The sequence below is a fragment of the Hakea prostrata genome, chromosome 6 (assembly GCF_041222555.1).
Source record: "Hakea prostrata isolate BN-2017 chromosome 6, UWA_Hpros_2, whole genome shotgun sequence".
NCBI lineage: Eukaryota > Viridiplantae > Streptophyta > Magnoliopsida > Proteales > Proteaceae > Hakea > Hakea prostrata.
The window spans coordinates 27,978,417-27,996,799 of record NC_142605.1 but is presented as its reverse complement, the minus strand read 5'-3'; the positions used below and the strand labels follow the sequence as shown (position 1 = coordinate 27,996,799).

Here is an 18,383-nt window from a genome sequence, read left to right as displayed (position 1 = left end):
AGAAGCATTTTGAAATTTTAATAATAAAACTAATTGAGGGTAATCTAGAATTAAAATAATTGAGGGTATTTTTGGTTTTAATAATAATATTAATTGAGGGTAATTAAGATTTTAACTCCTATAATAATTGTAGGTGGTTCAAAATTTAAATTAAAACATATTTTAAATTGAGGGAAATTTGGGGGTTTTAAAAATTATTTAACGGTCAAAATAGAATTAACGAAAAAAATTAATAGAAATGAGGTGTTTGATAACGTTGCTAGTTAAGAGAGGAGGTAAGTGATATTATCTAAGTAAAAGGGTCCAAGTCTCATTTGGTCAACTAAAAAGAGAGGTAGATGATATTTACCCTAAAAAAATAATTATACCATATTCTTATTGTATTTCTTTTATTCTATAGTCTTATATATTTTATTCACTTGATGGCCAGGGGATCAGATGGTTCTTACTCTTTTTGAAAAAATCAAATCTATTAATTCAAGTTTTATTCTTGTTTAAGATGTGGATACTTTTTTTAAGGGTGTAAATGGACCGAATTCAGAACAGATAGTGGTAATACCATATCCGCATCTTATTATATTCAGACGGATTCAGTTAGATTCGGATAATTATTTTCTTAAGTAGATTCTTTTAAATAGGTGTGAATACATATTGAATACAAGTTTTCGACTACTTGTTTACATCTTTACCATTTTATTTGTCAGGGCTAGGTTTGAAATTTAAGAATTTAGCAACTTTAGTAGCTATTTTAGTAGAAAATCTTAAAAAATAGTCACATATCATAGATAAAAAGTTTATAAAAATAAGACAAATAAATCTAAATAATAACTTAATCGGATAATTTTATCGCGGATGCAAATTCGGAAGCGGATTTTATCGCGGATGCAAATTCGTGAATATCCTTTAGTAAAATTAAACCAATGCAATTAAGTACATTAGCACAAAACTATTTTCCATTTTAAACAAGTAAATCGCTTACCTGCTTCCTTTGGAGAAGTGAGTATAAATCAATATATATATATATATACCATCACTACTGTCATCATCAATGAAGGCCTAATGATTGCTCCCTGTAAAATTATACATTACTGATACAACCAAAGGTTATTCCAATAGTTTAGATTATTAAGACACGACTCAAGGAAGATAGATAGTTTAGATTATTAAGACACGACTCAAGGAAGACAGAGTGAGATTGATCACTGCAATTCCAGAGATCTCTCTCTGAATTTTGTGAAGAGAGTGGAGAGAGCCATGAGCCTTGCAAAGGATGACAAAATCGTTGTAATTCAAGACTTTTTTAAATTACGTGAAGAAGAGGAGAGATCGACAGCCGATAGTGAGAGAGACAGTGAAGAGGGGCTTTTTCAGAATTTCGCACTGAAGAGACACTGAGAGACGGAAAAATCGCGGAGGATTCAAGGTTTTTGTGAATTTGGGGAAGAGAGAGGAGAGAGGATTATATGGATGGGTTTAGAATTGGGTGACCGCTGAATTCCCTAATGCCACGTGGCACAATCATAGGAGGAAATTACAGATAATTGCAGGAAAGGAATTACGGAGGATGTGAATCCATCCATTTAAGGGGTTGTATGGTAACCATTCTGGCACACTAATTCTGTGCCATTTGCCCGTTCTGGCACAGAAGTGACCAGAATCATGTATGGTAATCCGGTTCGAACTTTTTGTTCAGGTTCAACAATGTGTGCCAAACCAGGCAATGGGCACACTTTTGGATTGTGTCAGAGAAGCTCTGGCACAGAAGTCATTCTTTACCATTTTGCGGGGCACAAATGAAGCCGTGACGCTGTTTAGGGTTATCGATGTAATTTCACGATAACCCTAAACAGCTCCTCAAAGCTCCTCCAACCTCCTCATCACTCTCGTCTCTCTGCACTCTGCTTGTCGTCGTCTCTCAACGGTCATCTCTCAACGGCACTTTGGTAGCCCTAGATAAGCCCTCTCGTCTCTCTCTTCTCTCTCTCGTGTCTCTGTCCATCTCTCGCCTCTGTCGTCTCTCTCTGCTCTCTCTCGTCTCGCTGCACTCTGCTTTTTCTATCTCACAAGGGTCATCTCTCAACGGTCGCCCTAGATTAGCCCTCTCGTCTCTATCTCGTCTCTCTCGTGTCTCTGTCCATCTCTCGACTCTGTCGTCTCTCTCTGCTCTCTCTCGTGTCTCTGTCCCTCCATCAACGGCACTTTGGCTTTGTATCGTCTCGCTTAAGAATCTGGGTTGCTGGACTCTCTCAAGTTTGTTTGCTTGCTTTGTATTGGAGGTTGAAGAAGAGCATCAACCGATTTCGCCAAAGGAGCCATCAACCGATTTCGCCAGAAGAGGAGCCCTTGCATCTGTGACTGCCCTCGCCCGTGGTATGTTTTTTGCCAGTAATTTATCGAACTCTCCAGTAATTTATCGAACTCGCAGATAGATTTAGATCGACCAAACTTAGTAGAATACTTACCCCCTGATTCCATCCAAGAATCTCAAGAGAAGCTTCGCTTGTAATTGTTTCCACCTTTTCCTTCCATCTTCTTCTTCCAACAGTGCTTTTCTCATATATAGTCTCTTTCGTCTCTCTCTGCTCCCTCTCTGGTCTGTATTGTCTGGAAGCCAGAAAGAAGAAAAAAGAAACAGGGTGAGTGAAGGAGTGTAGCACATCATCTCTAGCGGTGCAGTGCTTTAGGGTAGCTCAGACAGATACATATTATATGCAGCAGCACCTCATGCAGATGCAACCCATGATGGCAGCCTATAACCCCAGCAACGTCACCACTGATCACATTCAACTATTCTCTCAACTCTTCCTGTCTCTGCTTTTTCATTTTTTCCCCCTCCAATACTTCTGTAAGTTGCTAGTGGAAGTTCGTATTTTGGTTTTCTCACAACCCTCTCCCCTCTTTACATGTGTTCATAAGCTTTGTTTCTGTAGTATCTGGGTAATGATGTTCCTTAGCTTGTTCAAATGTTTTCTTCTTGTTCATTCATTTTCTGTTGCTCTATGCTTCTATTTTTCATTTCTCTGAACTGGGTTTGAGCTTCTATTTTCGTACATAGAAATATGGATGCGTTTTGAGGGTCTGTAGCTCTTCCTATTGGTTCTTATGTGTGATTATTTATTTGTATTATTAGGATGTTGATGGATGAAGTAGAACCTCTTCTCTCCATGCTTTGTCGATTATATTCCTTATTTGTTTATTTTATTTTTCTGCTGATCTCTTTACCGAGAGGATATTCTACTTTTTATGTTTACATAATAGAATGATGGAGGACAGGTGAAAAATAGGATTGTGGGTTACCTTCCCTCATAATTTTATTCTATGTTTATTTGTTGATACCAAATGCAGATTGGATCTCTGTCTTTGATGCTTCTTTACTTAATAATTCTGATTTTTGTGCATTCTCTGCATCTGTGCCTTGTTTTTCTTCTTTATCTTGATGCTTGTTTTGGGGTGTGTGTGTAAGTTGGAAGTTGTTTGCAACTTCTGCTACCGCTTTGATGAACTTCCAAACTTAGTAGAATACTTACCCCCTGATTCCATCCAAGAATCTCAAGAGAAGCTTCGCTTGTATGTACTGACCTTTTCCTTCCATCTTCTTCTATTTCATAGTCGTTATTTCTTTGTATTTATTTGACTGTTTTTCTGAATACGGTGATCAGGCGTGATTTCCTTCCATCTTCTTCGCTTGTATTTCGCTTGTGTCACTCGAGTCCTTGTCGCTGCAAGCCGAAGCCGTCTGCAACCCAGTTCTTGGGGAGAGTCCGAAGCAGCAATACAAGTTTCTCCTCTGAGAAGGTGAGTGATTTGGGATTTTTAAGAAAATAAAAAGCCTTCTGCGTGGTTTCCAATTTTCCTCTTCTGTAATACAAGTTTCTCCTCTGAGAAGGTGACTTCTTCTTCTTCTTCATCCTCATTTTCTCTAGAACCATCTGCTAATCAAGTGCATCATGATAACGTTTTCTTTTTCCAGCTTGTGAAGAAGAAGAGAAAGAGGAAATCATTTTTCTGTATTTCTTTCTGAATCAATCACCAAAGGTACTCTTCATTCCTTACTGAATCTCACTTACTGTCTTCATTCTGTTACTCACTGGATTAGTTAATAGTTTCCTTGTATGACTTTGATATGAAATTATTACAGTAGATACAAGTTAATACTCTTCATTCTATATCATACAACTGTTGTCTTCCCTCTTTTTTTAAATGGTCTAGATTCCTATATAGACTTATATTTTTAACTGCATCAATTTCCTATAAACAGGTTGTATTAGGATACATTTTGAAGATTGAATAAGATGAATTGAGTTATATTTGTGAGAGCTTCTGTGACTAGAGTGTTAGAGTGTGAGCACTCTCTCACTTCTTCCTCCTCCTCCTCCTCTTCTAATTCTTCTAACCCTCCCTTCATTACAGCACACCATAGCAGCCCTATACCAGGCCTGCATCACCCAAGGAAAAAAAGAAACAGAAAAAAACAAAGTGTTGTACCAAAACAGTACCAAAACAACACCTCAAAGTTCTGATGACATATATATAAAGCTAGTTTTCAAGTATGGAAACCAAAGTGTTGTATTTAATTACCTTTAGAAACTCTGTATCCAACCAAAGCTTTTGAACAGCACGAATGGAGTCAAAAAGGTTGTTAAATGAAGTCAGCAGAATAATCCTAGTATCTTCTGGCCCTATCGTGTACTGTGTCCCTCCTTCTTCTTCTTCATCTTCTAATAGGTCTTATATACAGAATAAGACAATATTTGATTATTAAGTATATTAAATTGCATGTGAACGAAGTTCTTAAACTGTTTAATTGACTTTGAAGTCTCTGGTAGTCCTTCCATTGTTTCTTTTTTCTGGGTTATATAAGCTATGGCTTTTGAAGGTGAAAGGGTGAAATGTTTACTTTATGGTCTATTTTTTAAACACATAAACTTTGTATCAGGATGTCAACATCCAGTGTCAATGATGTCAGAAGTTCTTATTTGAAGTTCAACAATACAAATTGCAATTGTGGGCACCTAGCTGCAGTCAAAATTTCAACATCAGTCCGACATCCTAATAGGTTATATCAAGTATGTGCATCATTTCCTAGGGGATGTAGTTTTTTTCAGTGGTGTGAACCAATAGGAGAAGTGCGAACAGCCAATATAGGCAACCGAAGAAGAAGTTTGTTCTGCAACTTAGATGAGAGAATTTGGGGGAGAACACAGGGATTCTGATCTAGACTGAAAAGGGAATAAACCGGGGATTTCTCTTGCTTTTCGAACTCCGTTTTTTCGCACAAAAGTAGATACTTTAATCCCTATATAGTGAATGCTGTTACTGAACGGTTCATCTTTAATTTTGATCACTGGTCTTGTTCCTATTATTGATAATTAATCCTGTTTTCAGTAATCTAGTTCTTACGGTTCACTGCTCCATGTCTTAGCTTCAGATAGAATTTGTTTGTCAGAACCCGCCATTATTTGGGTATTGAAGGGTACCCCCAAAGACTAACAAATCGACCAAAAATGCTACCTCCCATAAAAACACAGTGGATATAATCTACGTGAGAGAAAGAGAAAAGCATTTATCAAAGGAAACGCTTACAGGAGAGAAGCCCCGATTGACTTTAACGCAGAAGGAGAACAAAAGAAGAAGGCACCGATGAAGTTGTAGAATCCCGATCAATCACTAGACGAGACTGCAATCATTCGCAAACGAAACCAGAGAAGAAGGCCATAAGTGATCTGTTTCAATCGATTTTAGATTTTCGCGGTTGGGCAGGTTTAGAGTTGCAGCGCATCCCTTCTAATTTCCTTTTTAATTACACTACCGTATAATTCAAGTTTTATTCGTGTTTAAAATTCGGATACTTTTTTTTTTGGGTTAAGAGAAAAGTAGGGGTGTAAGGGGTTGCATGGTAACCATTCTGTGCCAAATTTGCCCACTTCAGCACAGAAGCATAAAAAATGGATTCTGTGTTGAAGTGGGAATTTTGGCACAGAATGGTTACCATACAACCCCTTACACCCCTACTTTTCTCTTAACCCAAAAAAAAAAGTATCCGAATTTTAAACACGAATAAAACTTGAATGTAGTGTAATTAAAAAGGAAATTAGAAGGGATGCGCTGCAACTCTAAACCTGCCCAACCGCGAAAATCTAAAATCGATTGAAACAGATCACTTATGGCCTTCTTCTCTGGTATCCGAATTTTAAACACGAATAAAACTTGATGTGTGAATTAAAAGGAAATTAGGATGCGCCACCTAACCCCAACCGCGAAATTAATCGATTGGGTCCCTTTTGGCCTTCTTTTTTCGGTTTCTTTTGCGAATGATTGATCTCGTCAAGTGATTGATCGGGATTCTACAACTTCATCGGTGCCTTCTTCTTTTGTTCTCCTTCTGCGTTAAAGTCAATCGGGGCTTCTCTCCTGTAAGCGTTTCCTTTGATAAATGCTTTTCTCTTTCTCTCACGTAGATTATATCCACTGTGTTTTTATGGGAGGTAGCATTTTTGGTCGATTTGTTAGTCTTTGGGGGTACCCTTCAATACCCAAATAATGGCGGGTTCTGACAAACAAATTCTATCTGAAGCTAAGACATGGAGCAGTGAACCGTAAGAACTAGATTACTGAAAACAGGATTAATTATCAATAATAGGAACAAGACCAGTGATCAAAATTAAAGATGAACCGTTCAGTAACAGCATTCACTATATAGGGATTAAAGTATCTACTTTTGTGCGAAAAAACGGAGTTCGAAAAGCAAGAGAAATCCCCGGTTTATTCCCTTTTCAATCTAGATCAGAATCCCTGTGTTCTCCCCCAAATTCTCTCATCTAAGTTGCAGAACAAACTTCTTCTTCGGTTGCCTATATTGATGAGATACTATTATCGATATTTTGATTTGTCAAATGTTAACCTTCAGAGCTGAAAGGGTTTCTTCTTGATAAAATTATTGTTTATTTGCTATTGTTTGTTTATTTGGTGGTGAATGTTTGTTATAGTGTGAATACATGCATGAGTGTTTGCTTATATTGTAGCCATATCAAACACAGATTATATTAGAATACTGAAATCTCACTGGGACATCTGAGGTATTAACTAGAATCCGATCTTGGCTCAAAATCTCCATCCCTCCCCCCCCCCACCCCCCCCCACCAAAAAAAAAGAAAGAATAGAAAGAAAAAGAGAGAGAAGGAGAAGAAGATATTTACTGAGATCTTTGAGTTATTGATCTAGGATGCAGAATAATTTTATTTACAAGTACAAGGAAATCATTAAATTAAATTAGGACTCTAAAACAGCGTCCAACTCAACTCTCCCACACATGGAATTTTATGTCTAAGATGACTCTTTAAAATAACAGAAACAACAAAATGATAGAAGTAAAAAGTAGCAACATCTACTTTCTAACATATTAAAAGCAGAATCACATGACCACTTAAGTTGGCACATCATCCAAACTATGAACAAAATCATAAATTTAAGTATTTAACGAGAATTAAAGAAAATAAAGCTGCCAAGTCTTAGGCATCTGCTTCACATAGCTTAGGCTTTGTATTAAGCATGACCTTGTCGAGAGATGTTTGGAGGGCGAATATATCCATGTAACTGGACCCATGTAATTGTGTAAGGATGTAGAGTTGTATTGAAAACAAATTATTCTGATTCTGGAATGTTGTTCAATTATGGGGAGTGTGCTAGCTCACTATTGCCCTTTGAGGTGTGATGGTTGGAACCAGCTGTGGGTATGTTGCTCTTATTGGTTCTCTGATGTTTCTGTCAGGAATGTTGTTTGAGGTTTAGTGAGAGAAATCAGCAGAATTTCAAGTGTCTTATTCTGTTGTTATTTTATCTATTAAATTCTGAATTTATAGTTCTTTTTTTCTTTTCTTTGTTTTTGGGTGGGGGGTGGGGGGGATGAATAAATTAATTCGTCAACCAAAGGGGAGGAGAAAAGGTAAAACAGGTACTGTTAAAATAGATATTTTCTAGTTCTTGAATACCAATAAATATATCACTGATTGATAATGTGAAAATTGTAAACAGGTCTTGTTAAAAAGGAGAGGTGTATTTGGAAAGTGAACTTTTCATCCATAATTTGTTCCAAGGCAACTTTTCAACCAAATCTTTCTTTGGTTGAATTTTGATTTTGTTAGGTACCTGAATGAGGCTACTTAACAAGGTGGAATAACTCAAGAAGATAATAGCAATAACGGACTTTGAATAAAAGTTGAACGAGAAACAAAACACACTACTAGCAGTAGGTGAATCCTACGGCTACCCAAGAGCAATGACTCTCACATAAACTTCTCTCTCTATCAAAACATGTCTTTTCTACTCTTCCTTCCCCCTATTTATGGCAATTACGTTCCTACAATATTAATTAACAGAATCATCCCAATTCGAATAGGACTCTTCAAAAGTAACCTGAATGTAATATGACTCTAACCTGAATGTAATATGACTCTTCAATCTAATCCTAAAAAGTAACCTGAATACAATAAGACTCTTCAAATCTGCCAATCGTTTCCTTCCCTAGAATTTAGGGATTTACTTTCCCTGTCGAGTGTAGACTTGTGATACTAGGGACCTATCAGATTTTTTTTCCAATTTAGAAATGAAGTAAAAAATTTATTTTTATTCTGATCTTGTCAATTTCTCAATTTGAAGTTGTTGTCAGAAGAACCACCTTTGAACTACTGCTTGCTTCTGTCATTGCTTTCATTTGGTTCGCCATTTCTGCTTCACTGCTATGCAAATATAAAGCATCAACCACCAAGGTTGAGGCCTATGATTCTTATTTAGGAATCACTTTGCTAAGATGCAGTTGAATACCGGTATCCAAAGGTCAATCAACAACAATTATTCCTGTTATTAGTTGACTCAATAGTATCTCACAATTCTTGTAGGAGTTGAATGTTTCTTCATATTTGAATTGAGGCCGTTTCTCCTTGTCCTTTTATAACCAACAAACATAATAGGAACCATTGTATGCTTAAACTAGCTCATCAATTCTAGGAAGGGGTGATAAGTTGGTGTCTATGCCTAAGCATTGGAAAGATTCAATGAAGAAGCTCATTATATGCTCTGGAACTAAAATTTTCAGCAAAACATATGTGGCTTTGGATACATTCAACTAAGGAGCATGTGTTTCTGGTACTGAAGGTTTCACAAAGAATGATGTAGATGTTACCATTCTTGAAAATTCATCCTTCCTTCTCTCTGCCCCCCATCCATCTCATTTTCATTTGGTTTTTGCTTTTGCTGCAGAGGAAATAATTTTCCATTGGAAATAACATGCTAATACTTCTATAATTATACTATGGTGAATTATTATTGTGGCAAGTTTGTGTTCTTTTTTCAAATGTCCCAAGGCATATATGCTGCCATGTGGACAGGTCATTTTTCAATTTCAAGTATTGGATAGAGAAGACATGGTCTAGATTAGCCATGCACCTTTTTTCTCTTTTTAATTTATTTATTTTTATTTTTTATCTGACTGAATCAAGTACAACCCCCTTTGTGTTGGTGTGCATCCCCATTATGTTTACCAGTACTCTAGACAATATTGTGCCCTCTCATAACCTTGTTTCCAAATGTGAAATGTCACTGGACTGGTGTGATGGTCACGGCATGCACCGTGTGTTTGATTTAAAAAATTTTCTTTCCTCAAAAGGAAAGCATAAAAGGGCGCAGCCAAAAATGTTGCCCTCTGGCACACTTCTAGTCATCTTAGAAGGAGAATTCTTCTTATTGAAAAAAAAAAGGAGAATCCATTTTTTCAGAAATTTTTATGGGTTAGGTCTATGTTGCTGTCATGGATCCTTATCTTTATCCAGATCTTGGGGAAGGAGAGACATTTCTATTTGCTATGGTTAGAAAACTAGAGTTGCTTACCATAAAGCTTCACTATAGCTGGCCATATAAGATCCAAATCTGTCTGATTATTGGGCTAAAAAAAGGGTCAGGGTGCGTTAATTTGTGCCAAATCTGGTTCCTAGCTCGGATTGAATTTTGAACTGGTTTTGGATGCTTATAATTAGTCTTGCACAGTTGCACCTTAAGGAAACTGTTATAATGCTCTCAGCTTCTCTCCTCATCCCTCGCACCGGGGGCGGCTTTGTGTGGAATCTTGTTTAATTGAATTGAGCTAAACTTGATCTAAAAAAAATGCAATTTGATGATCTGAGCCTGAGCTTTGCACTGAATGGTATGACATGAGCCATGCTCAAGCTTGAGAGCTTGCGAAAAATGAATGCAGTTACATGCTATTCCCAACTGATAAACTATATTCTTTAAAGGAACAAAAAAAGGAGAAAATTGAAAGAAACAGAAAGGAAGAAAACAGGACAACATCAGCATTTGCCTTTATATCTATATATATGCATATATATGCTTGATTGCTGCACACTTTTAACGACTTCCGTTATTCGATCTCATCTGAGTGTAGGATTTGTTTGCATAGGGTTAAAATGGATGACTCAATGAAGCAACTGCAACAGAACTTAATCGAGATTGAGGCTGAAGCTGAGAAACTACTTTTGGCTAGACACCAGGTGAGTAAAACCTTCCATGTCATGTTGACAAGAAAAGTAAACTTTGCATTTCAAATATTGTTCAAATGTTGTGGTGAATCCTGGTGGAAACTGCAGGTAGTTGAAAATGATAGAGCTAGAAATGGAAATAGAGAAGCGCTGACAGCACTTCGGAAGAGAGCTCGGACTACAAAAACTAGTGTACCATCAGCTTTTGAGTCTATAATGAAGGAGATCAAAGGACCTGAATCAAGGCCATTGGTGAGTGAAGTTTGCCCCACATGCGGAAATCATGATTCAAAGGAGCATACTTGGATGATGTTCCCAGGGACTGATGTTTTTGCACGGATTCCATTTCATGCAGCTCATACCATATTGGAGAAAGGTTTTGTTCTGCTTTCCCTTGTTGTTCCTCCCCTGCATTTCTTTTTCTTCTTAATTGATTATCTGATCAAGGCAGCTTTTAGGACATTCTCGGAGAAAATCTATCAGATCATATTAAAACCATTATTATATTCTTTGCAATTTCTTCATATTCTGAGTTGTATAAAAATGGGTGGCTCACAACAGGGATAAGGTTGTGTACACTCACCCCTCCCAAACCTTGCAGTTGCTGGAAATTCATGCACCAAGACCTGTATTTTATAAAAAAAGGGTGGTGTTGTTTTTCCTGCCTGACACAGGAAGAGCTTTCTGTTCAGTATGAATCTTGCCATGTGCCAGGTTGCATAAGCCCAATATTTTTTGGATCTAAGGGGGCCAATTTCCATCACATGTAGGCTAAATTTCAGGCCATCCATGTTCCAGAAAAACCTTTCAGCCTTCCTAGATCTCCTAGGAAAATAAAACCACACGAAAATGGGCAAACTGGTGAAGAAGAAATTGGTGGCTGGAGTACAATGGAAAGCGCCAGTGTTTTTTTCTTTCTTTTGGTAGCCATTTTTTTATACTGATTTGCCATATTTTTTAGTTTAAATTTCTTAATTCTTTTCTGTTGGATTTGCAGATCAAGAGCAACTTGATTATAGTTCAAAGAAACTACAAAGTTATGTGAAGGAGAAGTCACTTCGGATTTCAGATAAGGGTGGTCTCGCTGACACTGTTGGTCCAGGTGTACTTAGATCTCTGGTTACATTAACAGACAAATCATCAAAGTAAGCTTTGTTAAGATAAGTACCAGTCCAGCCTTTTCTTTCCCATCTCCTTGTTCTCCATTGATATGACATATCTCAGGATGTCAAAACTTTTTAGAGTTACGCTGGTTAAAAGATAATCATGGATCTTATGATGCTGAGATACCAAATGGATGATCACATGTGGATTCATGAATACAGATGAAAGAAGAGAGGTTGGTTTACTGAACAACCAATGATCTTGGTGTAATACCAGTTATCATAGTTGGGTTTTGATTTTCTCATAATTGCTTAGGTCTCTATCATCCATGTGATGGGGAACCCTACAATGATTTACTCATCAAACTATAGTGGTAGACAAGCAACAATAGTTCCAAAAGTGAGATTGGAGTTTCATATAGTGAATGTTTCAAGCAAATTTGTTTCAGAAGCTAAATGAAGTCAGAGATCACTGAGTATTATAGGAGCGCTTACCCCCCCCCCCCCCCCCCCAAACAAACAAAAAAAAAGAGGAGTGATAGGAGCATCTCTATAGGATGAATTAATAAATTGAATAACTTAAGAGTTGGTATTTATTTTAGAGGTAATTCAAGGGGTGGTGCGAAAAATTTCCCTGCTTTACCTAAATCTGAAGTTATTTTAGAGGTTATATTTCATAAATAATTGCACATTGATGTAATTGTGAATAATCATCAATGTGCAATTATTTTATGGAATATAACCTCATAAAAATCTATATATATGAATCTTCGCTTGATCCACTGTATTTAGCATTATGTATAAAGCATGGATCTCTCTTTCTTAAGAATGCCTTAGCCAAGTGCAATATAACAAGCCAGTAATCCACTCCACCAACTCAGGAGAAAAGATCTTTTAAGAGGTAAATCATGTTATATGATGACCCTGGCTCTGTAATGTTTTTATTTTCACTGCATATCCCTCTCACAATAGCCTTTGCACAATTCCCTGTGTTCTCAAATGGAAAGTGAGACCAACATTTAAAACTTTTGTAATGTCATAATTTATATTTTCTGAGCACCTTCTCTTGTTCTTGTCAGGGATTCTATCTGTCAAAAACTGATTCTGAGTGTATAGTTCATCTTCTTCAAGCTTGCAACAGTCTGTAAACTTTCATAGTCCAGCAGCTTTCTTTTGTTTTTTTGGTAAGCCAGCAGCTTTCAAGTGTCCTTTTCCCATCAAGTAAGGGAATCTTATCACGTCCATTTCTAACAAATAAATAGACCATCTATTTCCCTCTGGATGAAGGACACAAATCTAGCAGTCACATCCAAAAGTTCATATTAAATTAAAATAAAAAAATTTCTATCATCTAAATTTTACTTCAATCTTTGGATGTAATTGATAGACGTGAGTTTTACAACCCAACACTTTCCCGACCCTTAGCCACCCTTTCAAACCCTAAAGCCATGACTCCAGTGCCCCTATCACCCCTTTTTTAATTTTCTAAAATTTTTCTGCAATTTTTGGACTTTTTCCTAGACCTCAAATTCATGATCAGATCTACGGCAATCTAACCATTGGATCTATCCCAAACTTTAGGATTATGTTTCCCCTAGCCCTTCTGTCCTTCCCTCCCAGTTACAGATTTGAAAGGAAGGATATTGTTATTGACCGTCGTATTTTGTTTTTGTAGGGTTGTCATTTAATAGGGCTCAGTAGAGAGTTGAACTACAAGTCTGTGTCGGGATCAAAGATTTTTTTAGTGTCTTCAGTTTAGGAAGTTCAGTCATTTAGCAAGCCTTGAAAGGGTCCTAATGTGCAATGGAGTCTTTTCTGGAAATGTAGTAGTTTATGCTTATAGTTTTTTCACTCACCATTGAATACATAAATCTCCCTAAAGCATGTAGTTTTTTGATCCACCTTTAATTCTTAGCAGATAAGCTATCGATACAAACATTCAAAATCATTACGATGTTATAATGTTAATTCTGTGCATCCTTCTTGTGGTTAAGCTTCAAATCCATAATTATAATTAAATGACATTATGATCTATATGTTTCCCTCTCCTTCCCCGTAGGCATCACAAGAGGCAACTTAGACAAGAGATGGAAATATTCTAAGAAGCTGATCAAATCAAATGGTTGGAAAAGTAGACACACATGTATAACCTTCAAGGAAGTGTCCTACTTGTCAAGAAGATTGACCATTTTTCGAACCTCGTCAGCTGCATTTAGCTCAGGTTCTTTTGAAGCAGCAGCTTCAAATCCTCTAAGGGCCTTCTCATGTATTCAAGATATGTGTTACCTATAATTAACAATTTCATATGAAAATAGAAATCATCAATTTGAAGCACTGCCAAGTGGTTAGAGCAGGTTACGAAAGTTTGGCGAAGTTTGCCGGAAGTTTGCCGGTTCACCAACAAGCAAACCTGGCGAATCAGCAAATTTCGCCAATGTTTCATCCGACATTTCCGGCGACTTATATGAGTTTCCACCTTTTTCTCCCGTGCAACCATCCAATGGAACCCAGAATTTCTGATTTTACTCTTCCAACCACCTGCAACCAGAACTACCACTGTCACTACTCTCTACGCTGATGGTACTTTGGCTGAGGGTGGATCTCATTCGAGAAAAAGTTACCTTCTCCAATTTTCAAATCACTCATCCTCTGATCCTCGGCTGCACTCAAAGCTCCGATAGCTCCATGCAAGGTGCTTTTAATGGGATGCAGTGGGGTTTTGAGCTGTTGGAGGAGAACGAAAACAAGCAACTGCGGCCAGCACCACTGCAACAACAGTATTAATTGAAAAACGGTCGAAATTGAAGAGGAAACAAAAGATTTAATGAAGAAGAAAGGAATTAACTGATTTTATGGGATTGCAAAAGTTTTTCATTATCTGTTGAGGGCAAATAATGACAATAGTCAAGTGAAAATAAGTGGAGACTTAGAGGAAGAAAAAGAAGGGGGGGGAGAGCAGTTCAACTTCAGTGTTGCGTATTTACTATGCTGACGGTCAAGATCGAAATCTCAGCGGATGCTGAGCATTAAATACATAGTATTCGGTCTTTCCGGAGGAAAGATGCAGGTGCTTTATGGGTGCGTGGGGTTTTGAGCTGTTGGAGGAGAACGAAACAAGCAACTGCCAGCAACACCGCAACAACAGATTAATTGAAAACGGTCGAAATTGAAGAGGAACAAAAGATTTAATGAAGAAGAAAGGAATTAACTGATTTTATGGGATTGCAAAAGTTTTTCATTATCTGTTGAGGGCAAATAATGACAATAGTCAAGTGAAAATAAGTGGAGACTTAGAGGAAGAAAAAGAAGGGGGGGGAGAGCAGTTCAACTTCAGTGTTGCGTATTTACTATGCTGCCAACGGTCAAGATCGAAATCTCAAGCAGATGCTGAGCATTAAATACATAGTATTCAGGTCTTTCCCGGAGGAAAGATGTACACTGGGATGCTATTTTATGTCCAAGAATATAAAATAAACTAAGGCAAGTGAAGCATTTCACCTACTTTTTACTTTCAGGGACTTTAAGTCCACACAGATCATAAAGAAGATAAACATACAAATTTAGAGAAAGTAATGATAAAAAAATCCCAGGAAACAAGGTGTAAAGAAAACTTAATGATGGAACAGAGAAACGAAAGTCGGATTTGAATCCCCCTGAGCAGTTGAGCCTTTCCAGTAAAGGAAACAAGAACTACTTACGGTAAATCGGACTAAATGATGTGAATAATTGAAAAATGGTGCAGAAGATCTATCAGACTAGCTAGCAATTGTTATGAGGAGATATTGACGACTAAACAAGCAAATCACAATGTGGTTAATTTTGCCTTTCCTGCAGGTATCTATGTATATTTTGTTTCAAAATTAAATTAGTGTTCTCACATTATTCCAATAAGTACTAAAACAAAAACAAACATGGTAGGGGAGACGAAGAAGTAGAGTGGGCCACCTTCAAGAAGGCTTTTTCGCAGCCACGATTGGCGGGGTAAGAGGCCTGGATGAGCAAACTTATTGCTCATGTTCGTTACACCAAAACCAATATTATATATGTCTTTCGAACTGAACAACCTTATACTGTGGATATTTAGTGCAAGGAAGACAGAGTTTGGAGGTGCTTTGAGCAAGGTAAGAGTCTTTTATATGATATTTAAGCTTATATTAGTGTTAGGGACCAACCGAAAAAGCAAAACGCTAAAGTACTGAAAAGTACCAAGGGCAGTTGCTTGGGGTGAACGATTGGCCAAACAACTGCCACCCCTAGAGGTTGATTTGACTAGTACGAGCAAAAATTCCCCTTTTACCTTCGGCACCCTATTTAAGGCCTCCTAAACCCTATTTTCGCATTATCTAAATGCTTGAAATTTGTTGTGGACTGCTACTAAGTCAGAGAGCCCTTTTTCATGGAGAATCTTGTGGAGCTTCATTGACTTTCGAATCTTAGAGGTAAGTGGATTAACTAACCCCCTCTTCTTTCATTATTCTAATGTTTTGGGAGTAGTGTTTCTTGCATAACCTCTACTGAAGAGGATTTGATTTGAGAGAATTATTTGTACATCGATGATCTTGATTAAAGCACGTCAGGAAGATAGATCATATATCTATTTTAATGGCAGATACTCTTGGAGAAGATGTCATAATATTAGATCTAGTTTTTCGTATTCTTGTAGTTGGAGATGTTTTCATAGTGTTTCAAGGACAAGATCTAAACCTAGAATAATCCCAAAGTTTATTTAAATTGGGAGATCAGAAATTTGAATTTCAAACTTGGAAAACTACTAGAAAGCCTAACGATTGCCACATGCAGTTGCCACAAGCGGTTGATTGGATCAACTGGCCCGAGTGACCGATTTGTTCACATAGGTTGTTTTCGATGTTGATTTTGGTCCATTTAATTCCTAAGCCTAAATGTAACTTTATGAACTTAACTATAGGACTTACGTGGATCTACTGAAGTTTTTGATTGTGAAGATCTAGGTCATTTATCAATTTTATTCCATTAAGTAATGTAAGGAAACAATTACATATTATGCTGGATCAATTGATGTGTTGATTTCTTTAATATTCCAAGCATGTCAATAATAGTTTGGTATGTTGTATTTACTGTTTATGCACATTCATCTACTTATATGAATTATGAATAATAATCATTGCTCTTCACTGTTTTATACAATGTGATATGATGGTTGTGTGACTTTGACTTAGGGAATGCCTAGATTGGTATCCCTAGCTTTGAACAAAAGGGATTGTAGTCTGGACCATTGTCTTTGATGCTACTTGCACATTCCTTAGTTTTTGTCATACATGATTAGGGAGTCTATATGCATGGTTAGGTTACCTGTTACATGCTACTACCCTTTCGATAAAGAAATTGACACCGAGTGACTTGTGATGGCAGTGGTTGGGTCCTGTGAGCGTCCAAAAGAGGTAACTAATTGGTGAGGAGATACAGGGCCATTGTTATCATGCAATGGTAGGGTTGCAAATGTTGAGAGTTGGGCTCATGGGTATTCAAAACACGGCTTGGGTGTCATGAGGAGACATGAGAGTCATCCGCCCTAACAAATGTGTATGACCATAGGGTTACAAGGTGATGAGTGAAACTCCAACTTGACCCGGTCACCAAGAACAACGTCCCGCCCGACGGTCCGTATGGGTTATAAGGTGTTAACCCAACAGAGGTAGCCAATCCGTGAGAATTAGTATTCCTAAGTGGATAAGGATACTAGACCAAAATGGCACTAAGCATAAGGAAATGTATCTAAACCACATGCATTGGGTTTTAGAATCCCTGACATATGCCAATATTCAAACCAATTGTTGCAATGAGAAAGTGTGGACCTATACCCCAGCCATGGTGATAATATGGACCGTACCCTTTACCTAGGATCCCAAAAGAAGTAGTCAATCCGTGAAGAATCAAAGTGATGAGACCTACCTAGAGGAGGGTTGGCATATATCTTAGTGCATGTTTGCTTAGATAGAGACTAGCATGGTTAGATCATTAGTTGCATAATTTGTGATACAAGTAAGTTCTGGTGAGCCAAAGATGCAACAGTTCGGCGAAATTTGCCGAAATTTCGGCCTCTTGGTGGTGGGCGAACAGAAACCCACACTTAAACCAAATTTACCATTACCATATACTGCCGGAAAATTTGACGATATTCTGGCAATTCGGCGAAATACTGGGCAATATCGCCGAAATTACAGCGGCCATCTGTGATTCTGTTCCTAGTTTACTCCTTTGCATGGTTCGTTTTCTTCAATTGAAAATGCAGAAACAGCGCCAATGTGTCTTGTTCAAACTTCAAATGTCTTTCTCTTATCTCATCTGTACTTTTCTTCAATCTCGACTCTCATACCTCCATGCATTCATTTCATCAACGACCAAAACAAACTCGAACCCTTCTCATGGATAAAAAACCTTAAGTTATACATCTGAGTCTATGATTACGTCTCTTCTTATTCAAGCGAACAATACTCGGCTGGGATAGGCAGCGCCGCTAGAGAGCTGATTCCCTTCCCCGCCGGTTCCTGTACTCTCTCTCTCTCTCTCTCTCTCTCCACAAGACTCACGACCTCTGAAAGCGTATTCTAGAACCGTTCGAAATTGGAGAGGTTTTCTTTCCCAAATCCCAATCTTGTTTGGCGTCATCTATTTTATTCATAAATGAACACGAGATATTTAGGTCTAATGGCCAAGTTGTCAAGAACTCTGATGAGTCTATGAACTCTGATAAGTCTATGTTTAATTAAGT

The 18,383-nt window shown here is 37.5% G+C and overlaps 1 protein-coding gene across 9 annotated transcripts; it reads left to right on the top strand.

The window, feature by feature from the left end:
* The first annotated feature begins 1,858 nt into the window (after window positions 1–1,858).
* Window positions 1,859–14,564, top strand: LOC149013046 (P53/DNA damage-regulated protein). 9 transcript variants are annotated; one of them, XM_089158057.1, is made up of 7 exons: window positions 1,859–3,795; window positions 3,971–4,035; window positions 4,937–5,066; window positions 10,436–10,541; window positions 10,638–10,905; window positions 11,527–11,674; window positions 13,692–14,564. In XM_089158057.1, exons 4-7 carry the CDS (start codon window positions 10,458–10,460, stop codon window positions 13,732–13,734), a joined length of 543 nt encoding a protein of 180 aa, XP_089014183.1. In that variant the 5' UTR covers window positions 1,859–3,795; window positions 3,971–4,035; window positions 4,937–5,066; window positions 10,436–10,457; the 3' UTR covers window positions 13,735–14,564. The 9 variants fall into 9 exon arrangements, with proteins under 9 accessions (XP_089014183.1, XP_089014184.1, XP_089014187.1 ...); XM_089158055.1 differs by lacking the exon at window positions 4,937–5,066 and having other exon boundaries at window positions 1,860–2,370; window positions 3,660–3,795; window positions 13,692–14,563; XM_089158056.1 differs by lacking the exon at window positions 4,937–5,066 and having other exon boundaries at window positions 1,860–2,370; window positions 3,464–3,795; window positions 13,692–14,563.
* Window positions 14,565–18,383: the final 3,819 nt, after the last annotated feature.

What these genes read in the sequence shown, in the direction of transcription:
- LOC149013046 (XM_089158061.1), top strand. Translation starts at nt 10,458, where the DNA reads ATGGATGACTCAATGAAGCAACTGCAACAGAACTTAATCGAGATTGAG. An exon ending in TACTTTTGGCTAGACACCAG is followed by an intron (nt 10,542 to 10,637) that starts GTGAGTAAAACC and finishes TGGAAACTGCAG; the next exon opens with GTAGTTGAAAATGATAGAGC. An exon ending in TCATACCATATTGGAGAAAG is followed by an intron (nt 10,906 to 11,526) that starts GTTTTGTTCTGC and finishes TTGGATTTGCAG; the next exon opens with ATCAAGAGCAACTTGATTAT.